This window comes from Epargyreus clarus, unplaced genomic scaffold (genome assembly GCF_041222505.1).
Source record: "Epargyreus clarus isolate Ecla_fem2 unplaced genomic scaffold, WU_Ecla_fem_2.2 ptg000026l, whole genome shotgun sequence".
NCBI classification, from domain to species: domain Eukaryota; kingdom Metazoa; phylum Arthropoda; class Insecta; order Lepidoptera; family Hesperiidae; genus Epargyreus; species Epargyreus clarus.
In genome coordinates this window covers 15,293,304-15,310,231 of record NW_027332233.1, presented here as the reverse complement: position 1 = coordinate 15,310,231, position 16,928 = coordinate 15,293,304, and the positions used below count along the sequence as shown (strand labels likewise).

Sequence of the window (16,928 nt, the reverse complement as noted above, 5' to 3'; positions counted from 1 at the left end):
TAGGAAAAACATAGGATGGATGGATAATAACGGGCAGGCTATAGTCCCTTCCACAGACATTGGTTCTAATTCGCAAATAACTCTAAAAATTAACAGTTGTCTAGGATTCGATTCAGTGTGGAGATGGGATGATGGTATTGGGTAAAAATGTCGGTACACGCCACTCTCGAAGAGGCTTTTCGAGTTTTTATTTATTCCTTATAAGTAATATATTTACTTAATCTTAATGAGCAATCGAGCTTGCATCAGATTAGAATTAGTGTTGATATAATACAGAATAACACTCAAAGTAATTGTACATAGTAGGCTCTCGCAATAATCACTGGCCTCAAAAAAATATACTACTACTATCACTAAACGATCTTATTAACTTTCAATCTATGAACACAAAATCATATAAACGTTTGTTCGTAAATGACATGTTTTACCTATACTATATAAACGAGTTATCTCGTCCAAATATTACTAAGTACGAACTGGATGTCAGTATAACCCATAGATACTTATCTATGGTATAACTTAAAACTTATTAATTTTTGACGTAAGGACGAATTATTCTAAGTTTGTCGTTTACTCGCTTGTGGTACAAGTAGGTAAAGTTCCCATAATTTTATTTCACATTCGTCTCACACATTATAAATATATTTCTTTCTTCATCGGACCTGTAATCATGAAATAAAATTAATTAATACATTCTCATACACACATACAAGCAAATATTACGAAATAACTCAGTACCAAATTATATGTTTACAAAAGTTATTTAAAATATGTACAATTATTTAAAAAAAATGCATTGGAATATCGAAATTTTAAATAACAGACAGATATATAAAACTGATCTCAAAATATATAAGAAATTATATGTTAGTAAAACATAAAACTCTAAACTGCATATATGTACCTAATAATACACTACACACACACACACAAAACAAACACACAGTTACCATTACCAAAAGAATGAAATAAAACTACATAATACAATAAAAACATTTATTTCAAACTATAAATAAATTAATTACAATCATGTCATGATCGCCGTAGACCATATAAATCACAGCTTTATAATTTTAAGTATCCCAAAGTCGTTTATTTTATTACAATTTAGACACCAAGACAAAAACATAATTATTTAAAACTTAAATAAATTATACTTAAACAATAATTATATTTTACAAAAACAGTAAACTCTAAATAATAAATATTTGTTTATATTTTACAAATCCAATATTATTATCTAAGACTGTGTTTACATTTAAAACACAATGCATATATTTCCTGAATTATTAATTAATTAATTAATTAAATACTAACACATAAATTGTAATATGCGACAATAATATTGAAAATCAATGAAGTATTCCGTAAAAATGGAAATAATAAAGAGGTAATAAAAAGAAAGAGAAATAAGAGGTAGAGATAACAAAATTACTAATCCATCATGCACTTATTTTGGAAAATAATTATTTAAACAAACTATTATTGGTTAGGTACCAACCAATATAAACACAGTCTTAGCTATATCTCCCAATAACAACTGAAACTAACCCGCTAACGATTATTACACCGTAAACAACATTTTCAAGATTCATTTAAAACTATACAAATTGGTCATTATAAAAACAATCAACAATTATTGTGAAGTGATAAGAAAATCGATACTACCATTTAATTAATTGACTTTTCCATTTTGATTATTACAGTAGAATGGAATGCAATGAGAGTTTATAATTTTACACATTTATATACGATATATTTTTAATTTGATTGATGTTTATTAACATTAAGTGATTTAAGCTTTAAATTAATAATTTGATAATGATAAGATATTATTATCACTTGTTTCAAAAAAGATCACAATCCCATTTGTGATTACCTCTGCCTTTTTCGATTGTATTATTTGTTGACAATTCACATTTAGTCCACCTGATGGTAAGTGGTCGTTGCCTCCCACACACCTTGGTACCAACTTTATAAAGAACTGGAGTTCTAACAGAAGAATGTTACAGTTGCACTGTCACTCCTAAGAGATGGTCGAATCACGCTCAAAGGCTTGGCGGTGGTATGACCCAAATCTAGTAAAAAAATCACTATTACCCTGTTGCTAAAACAGTTATTTTTCAACATTATTTTTTTTTATAATTTTTATCGCAAACTAACATCGTTAATACATTCATTTTAATTGTTCTTAACAGCTGATAAGACCGCCATTAAAAATGTTACCTGTCTATGTAACAGCTGTAATACAAATTGTTTTCATTATCAAGTATAATGTAGCACTATAATGTATTTGAAGTACGTGTTATTTTGTATCACTAATCAAATAAGTAACATATCCGAAATATTTATAAATTTCTATACCTTGTTTTTCCTTTTGAAATTCAAAAAATAATATATAGGGATGAAAATTTTCGTATTAAATGTAATAAAAAAGTTATATGTAATAAAAACTACACTCAATTACAAAATTAATATTTACCCCTGACGTTAAAATGATGAATAATGATTGTTATAGATTACTCATATTTCAAACAACAAATAAAAGGTAGGTAGAAACATATAAACTAACATGAATAGGAACAATACATTCGGAACAACATACTGTGACCTTTTTTGCTTATAATAAAATAATACCAAGTATTATATTGAAATGTAACAGGAAATATCCTGATTTTATATCACATTCATTTCGTGTATATTTTACATGTAATAGAGTTGAAGATTGCTTCTCAAATCATATTTATTTATTTTCGTTTACGTCAATTTATTTAGATTTAGTTTTTGTTTATGTTCAATCATTTATTAATTTTACTTTTCAAATTAAAGCAAATAATAGATACATTTTACAGCAAAGAAAAATCTAGAAACAGAATTAAGTAAGGCTTGCACAATAATTTATATCACCAAATTCACGTATGCGTATGACCTGCTTCAATAAAGTTTGTAATGCATAATGTGATACATAAGAAACATAATATACAAAAACGTTGCATTATTATTTTTACATTATTTATTGAAACAAGTTGCACCTATTTCGATTTGCCCCTTAATATAATTTTAATATATAGTAATGTAATACTAATATAATGGAATACTCGCTGAATAGAGTAACTTATAGGGTTCATTTACATTTACAGACATAGAGCGTGTCAGTCGCGTACCGCAGCAAGCAAAAAGTATTGCTAGACAGTGTGAATTGGCGTTGGGATTTTTATATCTACAGGAAACAACCGTGCAGACACGAACCGTGACTGTCAAAATATTGTATAGAAAATAGAATATGTCTGATACGGCCCGTGTCTGACACGTTTAATGTCTGTAAATATAAATGTGACCGCAACAGTAAATCTTGTTAATGATAAAGACTTCGTGTATATTATTGTTTCATAATTATCCTTAATATGTAGATATTGCTATTAATTTATGAATTCATATATTCGGCAATTAACCGACTTCATTTTAATAATTATATTATCACGTTAAAAATGTCTAGCATGTTTATTAAAATTAAACAAACCTACCTTTAAGGATCTAATCACATTACGCACATATTAACATCGATTATTGCTACTATTCGAGTCATTAAAGATTAGAATCGTAGATGACGGCTGAACGTGCTATCCCTCTCATACGGTGTACTTATTTTGTTACATATTTATTTTTCCTGTCCATACTTTACTAAATACATGTCGCTATCACAGATTCTAATCTTTTATGATTCGATTTATATAAACATTGATAATCATAGTCAATTATCACTATATATAAATTACAAATATGAATAAGAATACATATTAAATATGGTCAATAAGGCGGTGACATGAAAAAACTAAATGAGAAGAAAATACAATTGGTATAACTTGACTCAATAAATATTGTACTCCGAAATAGCATCATTTCTGTTTGCCTCTTGCCCGCCCCAACAATGTATGAGCGAGAGATATACACAAAAGACACTATTCTTTATAATATAACGGAACCAAGTATACCGCAGCCAACTCAATTTGGATACCATTCAAAATTTAGAATGACTCTCAAATATACAACAGAGGTTAATTTAAAAATAAACTTTTATAAGAGACCTTCAAAAAATAAATCGTATTTTAATAGTTAAACAATATAAGAGATTGAGTATCTATTGCACTGAATTTCGTCGTGGAAATGTATTTTGATGACTAGAAGAGGTAAATGATAGCGTGTCTAAATTTATTTATAGGCCAGTCGCCAAACGTGATATTTCACAATAATATTACAAGGAAGACAAAAACAGCGTTCGTGCATATAACATTTTAATCATAATAACATTCCTTTTTAAGTGAACCCATGAAAATTAATAACCAACTCCAAATAAGACTGAAATTAAACCTACAGTGGGTCACGGACTCGTTGCTAACCCTTTGAAATAAGGGAAGTGACATACGAGTGTCAGTAAGCTAAACGAGCCGTTAGTCGTCAGCGCGGGCTGTCGCTCGTATGCCAGAGCCCTAAGTTTCCTCGTGAGGTGTGCAGGCACCCTTAGTTTTAAAGCAATATCGCACGTGACGTGAAACTCATGTTTGGAGTCACTAACAGATGTGCAAGGCGGCATGAAGCGCCTAACAATGGAATCGCATTGTCGCATGTTTACACTTGTGCACACATGTGTACACAACGGTCGCTATTATTCTATACAAAACCAGGATGAGAGTCTACATTTACATTTCATTTATATGTCGTTGATCGTAAATATTGCCTATAGGTACGATTTTTCCTTATTTAAACTTTTTTAATAATTTAAAATACTTTTGGATACAAAATGTCCAAATCACGCTAGATACATGAAGGTATTTTTCTTATAAACTCGTTCATAAACATAACTAGACACACTGATAAAAAATAAATCAAACAAAAAGGTCTCCGTGTACAGATTTATGAAATGGATATCAAAAATTTTAAACGAAAATTTGTGACACAAAGTATGTACCTACCTCAATATACAATAATTTAGATAGTTAATAACTATATCTAAAATATTTACAAACACGCTAAAGGGGTGGTAAAGCTGAATTTTGGTAAATGTAAAATAGACAATAGTTATATCAATAATCATTTTCTTACTTTACTTGTAGTATTTTGAGCCAACCAAAAACTATAAATTAGATACACTCATATAAAACACGACCTGCGTGGCGGAGTTATCAGAGTACCGATCCTACACACAGAGGGTTCATCATCAACAACCCATCACTGTCCCACTGCTGGGCACGGGTCTCCTCTGATAATGAGAAGAATTAGGCCATAGGTCGCCGCGCTGGTCAAGTGCGTATTGGTAGACTTCACATACCTTTGAGATTTTTTTTTATAAACCTCTCAGGTATGCAGGTTTCCTCACGGTGTTTTCCTTCACCATTTAGCAAGTGATAATTAATATCTAATTCGCACATAACTTAATAAAAATCAGAGGAGCGTACCTGTAATTTGAACCTCGGACCCCTCGATCGAGAGGCCGAGTTTTTTAACCATTAGGCTATCACTGCTTGCTGCTAACACACAGATGGTTAGGGGTTCGATATTCAGTACCCGACCGAGTAGTCGGGCACTGAATATCGTACTCACTTCTGAATTATAAGATAATAATAATTAAGATATAATAATTAAGACACTCGTTGTATTCAGGGTTTTTCAAGATACAGAAAATCCTAGTGAGATTATGAGTAGAAGGTTTCAAAAATACCGTTATTGTGTCGTCGTCATATTATATTAAAATAGGGAAAATATTTCCAACTGGCATTTAATAATAAATAGATTATTACCGTGAGTAATTAAAATAATAATTGCCTTTCAGTAAATTGAGCCCGGTTCCGTAATTATACAGCGCAGTCTGAATAATTACACTTTAACAATTCCATAGCTTTGTGACACGTTACATGATAATCCTACATTTTTAACAATTTAAAAAAAGTTAAGTCCACTTCCAGGTGCAGTTTTGACTACACCCGACAATTGTAAACTTTATGTAAACATAACTACAATCCTTTTTTTGTCCCATTGAGTGAGAATCTCTCCTCAAAATAGAAGGAGGCATTTAGGTCATTATTAAATGAAAAAATCTACAATAGAATGAACATTCTCCACCAATTCCAATTGGTGAAAGAAAAAACGAGTAGTGGCCAACCCATGTCAGATGTGTTCGAAGTTCGAACCCCCCATAAAACCTCCAACAAGATTTAATGACTGTCACCCGCTGATAACAACCTAGACGATACCTTGGAGGATAGCTTTACTAGGCTGGAGCGTGGATCACGAAGACCGTTTAGCCACTAACAGTCTCCTATCAAACTCCCAATCTCATCCAACGCTGCTAAACTTTGCAGATCGGCTATGATCTACACATGACGTGGACATACGCTTCTATACATAGGTGTCCACTCATAACTACATTGATTACATTGCACATACTTCTATTGAAAAGCAAAGGCCACGTCAGAAACAAAATAAAAACCGTACCATGTTTTACATATTACTGATAAAATATTAGCGATATCAGATTACATTATATGCATTATACGGGTAAATTTATCGCACGCGCTATCTACATAATTAGCATGACGAAACCCCACATGTTTTACCAAAATTAAAATAAAATAAATACGAATTTAAATAACAATAGTAACTAAAAGGTTATTCCCACCTGTACATACATAAGTAGGCACATATTTCATTGTCTCATTTTACGCAAACGCCTAACACATGGTTTTTACAAATATAATGAAATGAATAACATTTATAACTATAAAACCAAGACAATACGAAATAACTTAATATTCATGGTGACGTATAACCAAAAAAAAACTATACACGAACTGAGGACTTCTTACCAATTCTCAGCTTTACCACAAACAAAGAACAACACTAAACTCACTGGTTTACAATAAATAAAATTTGTGATGGATAAACATTTACAAAATTTTGTGTACAAAAAGAATCTCAATGATTAACAATAATCTCAAAACACCAATTTCAAAACATTATATCAAATATTGTAATATATATATTGTAGACATATTATTATATAACTACACCATACCTCGTATAGATTTAACCGTTAAATTATATTAGAACAATTCGTGTTGGAATCAAACTGTAGAAACGCTCAATTCCATATAACCTTGTTTATTTCACGGGCTTGTGAAGGGAAATGATAAAAAATGTACTGAGTAGGAATTTCTGCTGATCGCTCGGACAAAGGACTTTATTAATAAGAGCTCCTGCGAATGCTTGTAACAATAAATCAGATATGTTTATAGAAAATCAAGCAATGGTCTTAAAAGTCATTATGAATCTTCAGTCGAAGAAGAACATAAGCCAACATCTAATTTCAGGACTAAAAGTGAAATTTATTAAAATTATTAATAAGTCATATTGATTTAAAATGATAAAAGGAACAAGTCAAATTATTTCCAGCTTATCGAGGGCCAGCCCTGGATTAATATTGCTGAAATAATAGTGATAAAGATAGTCAGAATTGCTACTGAAATAAAAATAAAATGTTACAGAAACAGGCACACGAATATGCATATGCATACGAATATGAGATAAATTGTACAGAATTTAACTTCCAAACTACGTCTATTTGTGGTTTGAAGAGGTAGCGATGATTAATTAGTTGACCAAGTGCTGGTTTATTTAGGAGACAGGATGGGAAGATTAATTCAGTCCTTACATAGGAACCTAAGACATATTCCAAAAAGACACCATTTACATTCGAAGCTAAATTTTAACAGACTTTAGTAACAGAACAATTCCTTTATAGAATTGACTGGTTCGATGCATGCCCGTTTACTCCGATACCATCAATTTCCATCAATAAAAATTGTCGATACATTCCACGGACCTCTCTATCCATTAACTCCATATTCTTGGCTTCGCGCCTCCCGACGCGCACTGCTCCTGCTTTGTGTCTACCGTATCTGCTATCTTCGGATCTTCGACACCGCAAAACACGTTTTTCTTCTTCGTCGACTCTGTTTGTGTGCTGTAGATTAAGGCTTTATTTTAATATAGTTCACACTAAATCTTGTGCTACCCAATGATGCCAATAGACAAGCTTGCATGCAAGATGAACACTGATAATGTATCCCGTTCTCTTTAATTCGGCTATGAATGGATTACACCCAACTCAACAGTTTTTTGGTGGTTTAAAATAAAACTAGTATTATCCAAACTGATATTTAAATAGCTACAATATCACATCATAAGAATCCGTCCCACGTCTGTCCTTCATTTTTTAATGAAGCTTTTTCTATTAAGACAACACATGCTACATGCAATTAACTTCATATTTTTAAAAGTAACGTAAAATATCGGTGAATACTTTGAGACAACCTTGCATCATTACGGAACATGACGATTAGGAGTTATGTTATGATATAACCCAGAAAAATTTGCCCACAGTTCAATAACCTCTCTCATATGTTGCAATAAAGTTGCTGCAACCATCGTAAACCATCGTAAAAGGTTGCATCAACAAATGTGTTCTGAGAGTTATGAGAAAAAAACTCAAAACATTAATTGATTCTACTGATCAGATTCATCAAATGAAATACCCAGGAAAACTACAAGATTTTTTAAAATAAATACATGAAAGTCAATTCCAAAGTTACTTGGTTTCAGGATAGCAGCATTTTTTAAATCCTCATTAATCAAAGTGTTTGCTATAATTGCCATAAATTATACAACATGAAACGAACATAAACGTAATTGGAAAACGGATAGATAAGAGTGAAATTGAAACAACAATGAGATGAATATGAGCTTATGAAATTTGAAATTATCACAACCACTCAGTATGGAATATCAACTGATAAGAACGTATCTACTGACACATAATAATTTTTAAAAAGTGACGTAACACCCAATAGATTAAAGGACATTTGCACACAATTCTACTATAAGCTCATAAATAGTTATAAACCGCATGAAAGCATTGGGTTTCAATTCTTTTCAAAAACAATAATATTTTAGGGCTATTCATTCGTAATTCTATTGAATTCGTTTACGCCGTTCTCGATATATGCACTATGAATGCCATGAGATTATAGAGACAAACAAATACATGGAAAGACAAATTCTGATAGACAGACGCATAGACTAATAGACAGACGAACAGATTGTCACAAAGATGAATCAGGTAACCACGATAATTTGCAAATCAATATATACCCAAGCTTCAAAATGCCAATAACAATAAAATTACAACTAGACACTACAACAAGCCAATGAATATATATCGATATGAAAACACTATAGTAAACACTTAATGATGGTTATAACCACAAAACCCATATAATAACTAAATATAAACAAATCTTTTTCTATAGACATTTCAAACATTGTGTAAATAGAAGATGCATTATTTAGAAGATATGGTTATTCAGACAATTTTTATATTGAAAACCACGTTGTTTGCGTTCTAAAAGGAATATAATATTCAAGCGTATAAAATGTTTAATACGTCCCTGATCGTATTTTAGTATTCGCAACTAATAGTAACAAAAGATACAGCAGTATTGTATGAAGTATATTTGGTGTACAGTTTGTCTATTAAAAATCATTGTTGTCGAGATATTTTCATATGCAATTACGGCTAACAATAGTAACAATACAATGTTTTTGTGGTTGTTGTTATCCTTTGATTTGTACAATTAGTAATGCTTTATCATTCGATTCGTACTGTCACACCAATATCCTGAAAATAACGATGACGGAATATAGATAATACTAGGAAAAAAATTGAGTAAATACCTTGTTAATGATCAACACACATTTTTTAAGACGTAGAAAAATAAGACATCACAACCAACTAACTTGTTAAAGAAGTGTATGAATTAATTGACACACTACTTATATCCCTTTACAGAACAATACTTTATCCATAAAACTAAGGAAAGCTAGGAGAATATTACACTACGCTGTTTACTTTTAATGCTTACGCTGGGGAAGATCAGGAAGTTGCCAACTCTTGTGGGATCTTTGCGAACCTCCTATTATTACAACAAGGTTTTTGCAAAGTGATTAATTTTTAAGTGATAAGCATAGTTTAAATCAAACCAAACCCATGAATCCTTTGAAGACAAAAAAAATGTTTTAAAACAATAATTTCACTGATTTCCTCACCGCCTATGTATCACACGGATACAAGGCGAGAGGCTTGGCGCTAACAAGCGATAAGTGACGTTACGTGAAATAAAAAGTATTTTATTTCCTTGAATTACTATTACGATAAATCAATTTTAGAATTATAATGTTTTCCAGCCATCACTTTCTCGTATTGCACAATACTATTATGTAGAGCGTAAGGTTCAATTAACGTTAAACTAGAGATAAACATTGAATCACGCCAGCTCTACGACACGCTACGTGACATTACTCTTGTAAGACTCACCGAAGGACTAATCCTATTCAGGTACACGCCTATTATTAAAGAGAACAAAATGCATGGTCGTACAACCAACTATATTTTAGTCATGTCCGTCCAAGCAGTATTAGATGGCTGTTTGGGGAAACCTGAATTCAGTAAGATTATAGACAACCTAAATGGGAGATCAGAAGAAATCAGAAGAAACTTTTGAGCAATTTGTCTGACTACTGACAAATCTTTTCATTTATTCTAATTGCGCGATCAGAAAAAATTAAAGTGTTTGAACAATTTGTCTGAGTACTGAGAAATCTTTAAATTTTCCAATTAACAACTTATATACTGCTGTGTGAATACATGCTGACTACGCAACAATGTGAGAATCAGCTTAGCGATGTTGCAACCTTTCTTGTGAAACTAGATTGACTTATGACCTATTCAATGTTCATACCTATTCATTGATTTTCGCGAGAATTTTGAGACATACGACGGTTTAAAAGGAAATTTTGTGTAGGAACAGATCGAGCACGTCAGAGGTCCACAATGAGTTAGGGTATACACAACACCTCTAATTTTTGAGAGTGACGTGAATTTCCTGTGGTTAGATGCCTTGCAGCAATGCATTATCATTGAATCGATATTCATAACAAACAGAATCCTTTACTACCTAGCGATCCATTGACGAAACGAGTGTTGCCAATGTTCATAGGCGATGGTGACATAAGCGACTCTATGTCAGGTTGAATTCCAAAAACTTCGAATATTTGGTTCCACTGTTTAAGTGGGAATATGGGGCGATGATATTTGCGCAAACGTTTGCTGTTTCGTAGTAGAAAACTATTTTTTCAGCCATTGTGTGGCCAGTCCGCCAACACACCTGGTTGCGTGCGTCATTACTTAAAGCAAGTCCATTGTATTCGACATGTCGTGGTTTTTTACGTCCTCATTTACACACTCAGTTATGTATAATCCGCGAAAAAAAGTTTAATAAGATTACATACTGCATTTGCATTATTTTTTCAATTATTTTCGAAGATAGAAAATATGTACTTTCCCAATGAGGCAAATTCAATCAATTAAATAATAAATAGCATTTAAATTGTTCGTCTTTCAGTTGGTCTGTAGTCGTGCTAATCCAACAAACATTATTAGTTTCATCATTGTTATCCTTTACATATCAAAGGTACAGTCCATATGTCTAAGCTAAACCTAAGCTAAGACAATAAGGTTTTGAGCTAGTCAAACATTTATATTATACAATCTTTTTTTCATTTTTTCAAAACAATCTGACAGTTTCACTGACACCAATAACACTTAGAAAATACAAGAACTTAGGCATTATTGCTTCAGGATAATTATCTGCTTTACGACACTGTTAAAGTAAGTTTAGTTAAAGAAAGTTAAATGTAATTGTACATCTAATTACTTTTATAGGAGTATTAACAGTCATCCGGTAATCCAGCTTAAGGATCGGTAAGATAACATAATGATCGTTAAGTATAAACAATTACAGGTTACATGAAAAGGTAATTAAATTAAAAATAGGTGTTTAACAAGCAAAGCAAACCGTATCGTATAAGCATACGTAACCAGGCCGGGCACGTTAAGAACCAACTTAAACTAAATTCAGTCCGGAAGCATTGTTAGTACCCAAAATAAAAGCATTTGTGCGTATTACAATGGATTTAGACCACGGGTTTTCCTCGTACTTTAAACTCATTATAAGCAACAAGACCTAGTCAAGCTCTTAATCAAAACATTAATAATTTTAAATTAAACAAACAAATTATCGATTATAGTCTAATTAAGAACCTCCTCATTTCTTTAAGTCGGTGAGATATTATAAACGATCTATCTAGCTCTATTTGCTCAGTCTAATGTGTTCTAAACCAATTATTAGTAAACAGATAAGCAAATGTACAAGTATCCTTTTCACACTTGACGAATAACGCTTTCTAAACCCGTAAACCCCACTCTACGAGAGATCCTATTCAGAGGTCGCGGGTACCACCGAGACACATACGTAGATCAGATACCTTTTTTTTCTTTTCGAGGGGGAAACCTTCAAAAGGTACCCGAAGACGTGGGAGCAACGCCGGGTTATGTGAGATTATTACCGCATTAAAAACCCTTAAGTGGAAGTCCTCAGCGCTTCTCCCACAACATCTGGTGATTACGACGGTATGCAACCACACATACCGCCGTCCTTCCTGCTACCCCAGCATACTGGACGGTTCGAGCGTCCACTCTTGCCGCGCGCAACCCTGGAAGCCTCTTACGACAGGCAGTGGATACCGTAGCCCTATTCTAGTCCCGGAACTATAGGGAAAGATCAGATACCTACACTAATAAATTAATACGTACCTGGCCGGGCATCGAACCTGTATGTCAGACCGGTACCGTGACCAATACCACACGCGTGCCACAGAATTTGGCTTTTTATAAAATCATTGGCACTAAGCCAGCGTATAATTACATGATTGAAAACATGCATCGTTGCGACTGAAAGGTAATAGGATAATCGGTCCGTTCCAGTGGAATCAAGGTTAGCATAGCATGTTTAATAGCATAATAGGGATGGGGAAGTATTATACCCGCAATCAATGTGTATATCATCATTAGACCTCGTATAATATACTTATTTCATTGCTTTATTCGAATACATTTTACAAATGGAACTATAATAATAAATGTATAAATTTTAATATAGGTCCTAAAGCAGCTATACGAGTACAATTTAACTGCTGCATAAGCATTAACTGTTTAATATTTAAAAAAAAAGGCTTTAAACGCGGAAAATATCTCAAATCGTCTAGTTTGATCGATGTTACTAAGCTCGTCATGCAAGCGTACATATTATTTGAATAAAGCTTAAATATAATAAATAAACGCAATCCTATAATACGTGTATAAATAGTTATAGTAAATGAACTACTATTGCCTCTTTAACAAATGAAACTATCTGCGCGCGTCCTAATACGGATATGACGAAATAAGAGAAAGCCTCTTGTGCAACAAGCGATAGCGAGTGATGTACAGACCTACTTTACTCTTATTTCATAATAGCAGTAAAATTATATATATATATATATATATTGCCAAATACCATGCAATCCATGAATAAAACGTTAACAATTCTAGTTAGTTCGAGACAATTCGACGCCCACTATTTTTGGCAAGGATAAAATAATGGGCGTCATTATAGCAGGCAAATGAAATATTAAACAAAATTTTAATCATAACCTTGAAACTAAAGCTGACATCGGTACAAAAACGTCTATTGACATCTTTAAATATTTTTCAAAAAGAGTAGAGTAGGCAAAAACGAAAATAATGTAGGAACAATTTAATGAATATGAGCTTGCATCCTACATAATTATATGAATGTGCAGTTATATAAACCGGTAATGTTAGTTTTTTCTGATGATAAATAATCAGTGGCATAATTATTTAATATCAGATTGCTATATAATGCTACTGCTATATAATGACATAACAAAATTCAGTATTCAACCAAACAGATTTCAGAACATCAATCTATTTATGGTTGTGATAAATATTGATGGTCAGCAGTGACCATTTATCATCAGATATATAATAGTCTTTTTGAACCAATTGGATACTAACAAAATTTTCTGTGAAAATGATTCAATTGTGTACATCTTAATAATAAACAAATAAATTTCTTAAATTAAAATCTTAAATTAGCAAAAAATCTCACCTGAGCATTATCCTGAAGTTTTCTAACTCCCTTATGCTGTTTGATAACCTTGCAAATGCATTGAACAGAGCCACAATCTCTGTTCTCTGCAACCGTTTATTGGCTTTGTGTCTGAGGGGTAGATTACCCTGCTCCGGGTCACCGGGACTGTCCCATCTTCCGGAAAACAGTATTTTTAAAGCAGTACCGAGGCCTTGCGTTTGTAGCTTGCCCCACAACTTGCATTTATCACATCCAACGCAATCCATAATCCTGGATATATTCCAAAAATGTTCTCGGAACTCATTCTTCAATTTCGTTGCCTGGATGCCACCAGTAAACATGGAGGATTCATTAAAATGATCAGGAAATGTATAAATAACACTTAACATATTACGAATTGCATCCCCAGTTTCCTGATCCTCGATGGGGTTGCCAGTGAAATAATCCTCATTTTCCAAATAAGGTCCGGCCTTAGCCAATGCTCTCATTTCTAGCAGATACACAAAGTAAAGATTCTTTAACCATGCAGGACCCTCACCAAAAGTTTGTGAGGGATCAAAACGACGCTGGAACTCCTCTAGATTAGGACCCCATTCCCCTTCAGGTGGGGCGGCGAACCCTACACCCTTTTCTGACAGCAAATACTTTGAACACAAGTGAATATTAATACTGGTATGTAAACCTGATACTGCTCTGTAAAATACTCTCTTCTCCAAGCACATATTACTGAAATCTGAGCTTAGCACATAAGGAAATGACTCATATGGGTTCATCTTTGGTCGGAAACAATTCTCTTGGTATATGCTTCTCCAGATTCTATGTGCCGAGGGTCCCTTGTAACCGGTATATCTTTCCGGATTCAATGAGAGGTCCACGTACTCAGCATCTACATCTCTATCATCACAATCACAGAAGTTATCGATAGAATCGTCGTGGGCTTTCCACTTAGCTATTTCGAACTGACTTGCAGCACTAATTGTCATATTTAAGTATCCCAAGTCAGGGTCATGATCGGAGTCAGAATTGCAAGGAGTAGTCTGTGCCTCCTCAGAATACTTTGCAGCAGCAGTTTCCTCATCCAAGTCGTTGTTGTAGCCGTTTTCGTAACCCGGAACACTCTCTTTCGAGCAAGTCTTTATATGGCAATACTTCATAGCGCATCTGCTGTCGTCCGCCCAGAACGGACATTCTTTTTTCAAATTAACTTTATAGAATCGGAAGTAGTCTTTGCTCACGAGGCTTTGGATCCGAGGGAAGATCTTAACGTTGTTGAAATAGTCGATGGTGTCAACATTGCACGAACAGTCTCCGAGAGCGCCGTGTAGAGACTCGAAGCAAGCGTTGCTGTCGCACGGCGGGTCGTACAGCTCGGTGTCATAACCCACGGCCTGGACGATCGCAAGAGCGAATAATATAAACACAACACAGTAGTTCTTGTATGCCATTTTTGAGCGAGCACCTGTCATAGCATACGTCTCATGAATTAAAAACTGATCGAATGAAGTACACCTACGTTACACATCTATGAAACTGAGTCCGCATTAACATTAGAGATAGCGGCGAAATTTATTTTAAAGCACCGAAATGACGAACCCGTGAGTAATTTACGGGCCGACGTGCACTAGCAAACGTTTACACATATCAGCTTGACAAAATAAATTGGCTCTAGTATACGTCAGTGTCAAAGTGAAAGGTGATTGATTCGATGCACATAGATTAAATAATTATATAAAACGATTAGAACTTTAATCATAAAAAATATATTAAACGAGTTTAAATTATGTGATATAAAATCGATTATGAAATATTGTACTTTGTGTTTTTAAATGTATAGGATAATAGTTATATTCTTTCTCTGGTTCTAGCAACATTTAGTGTATTTTATTATAACGACGTGCACCAATCAAAAATGAGAACGTCATTTCCTTATCTCTGGCAGCATATTTGAAATTAAAAACCATATTTTAAATTACGAAACTATCAATTAGATATTTTAAAATGTATGTTTAGCATCAATCATAGATTTAAGATTAGTAGATTACACACTCCTACCAAGAAAATGTACCCAGTTTTGAGAATTGAAATAGTTGCGTAAAAAAGTTTTGGCACGTCTCCGTGCTAAAATGTCCCTAAAATATTTGAAATAATTATTTATTTATTATGTAAATTATGCAGTATTAGTTATTTATTCATCAATTTTCTCTAAAAATGTTTATATTTGTCAAGAATTAAAAAAAAGAACTTACTAATAAGCCGTTTGTGGCTTCATTCAATTTCACGGCGGCGAGTATCTTTACTAATCCATGGCATGAATTAAGTGTGTTAATTATTAGTTTATAGTTAATTTTTTGTTTGAGAAAAGTAGAGCATTTTGTTAAAGATTGCGGAAATTGTCCAGGGTAATATTTAGAAAAAAATTAAGCTGTAATTACGACCTGGCACAATGCCATAGCGGCTGCAAATGCTGGTTTTTGAATAATGAATAACATATTTTTCACCTCCTCCTATTTTTGGAGTGTGTGGGAGTTTTTTCTAGGCCCGCCCATTTTTGTTGACAGCCTTATGTCCAGCGACGCATATAAAGGATAAAAATAATATTTGGGCTAGAGGTGATTTAGAGATTTTCATAGAACTTATTTTTTATTGACTAGTAGTCAAAGTTACATATTTTCATCTCTCATAAAGATTATGGTTTATGAATATTATATAATACAACATTATATCGTAGTTTAAGATTGAGTAAAATCAAATAATATTTTGAAACATAATTATTAATTTTGATATAAAAATGTACTGATTTATAAGGTTTTAAATAAAACGCCTGGT

The 16,928-nt window shown here is 32.9% G+C and overlaps 1 protein-coding gene across 2 annotated transcripts; it reads right to left on the bottom strand.

Annotated features, from left to right (window-relative positions):
- Window positions 1-164: 164 nt before the first annotated feature.
- Window positions 165-15,770, bottom strand: Ero1L (endoplasmic reticulum oxidoreductin-1-like protein). 2 transcript variants are annotated; one of them, XM_073087538.1, is made up of 2 exons: window positions 14,121-15,770; window positions 165-662 (listed from the first exon to the last, which is right to left on the bottom strand). In XM_073087538.1, the coding sequence occupies exons 1-2, from the start codon at window positions 15,566-15,568 to the stop codon at window positions 611-613; spliced, it is 1,500 nt and encodes a 499-aa protein (XP_072943639.1). In that variant the 5' UTR covers window positions 15,569-15,770; the 3' UTR covers window positions 165-610. The 2 variants fall into 2 exon arrangements, with proteins under 2 accessions (XP_072943639.1, XP_072943638.1); XM_073087537.1 differs by lacking the exon at window positions 165-662 and adding an exon at window positions 4,956-8,017.
- Between the last annotated feature and the right edge of the window lie 1,158 nt (window positions 15,771-16,928).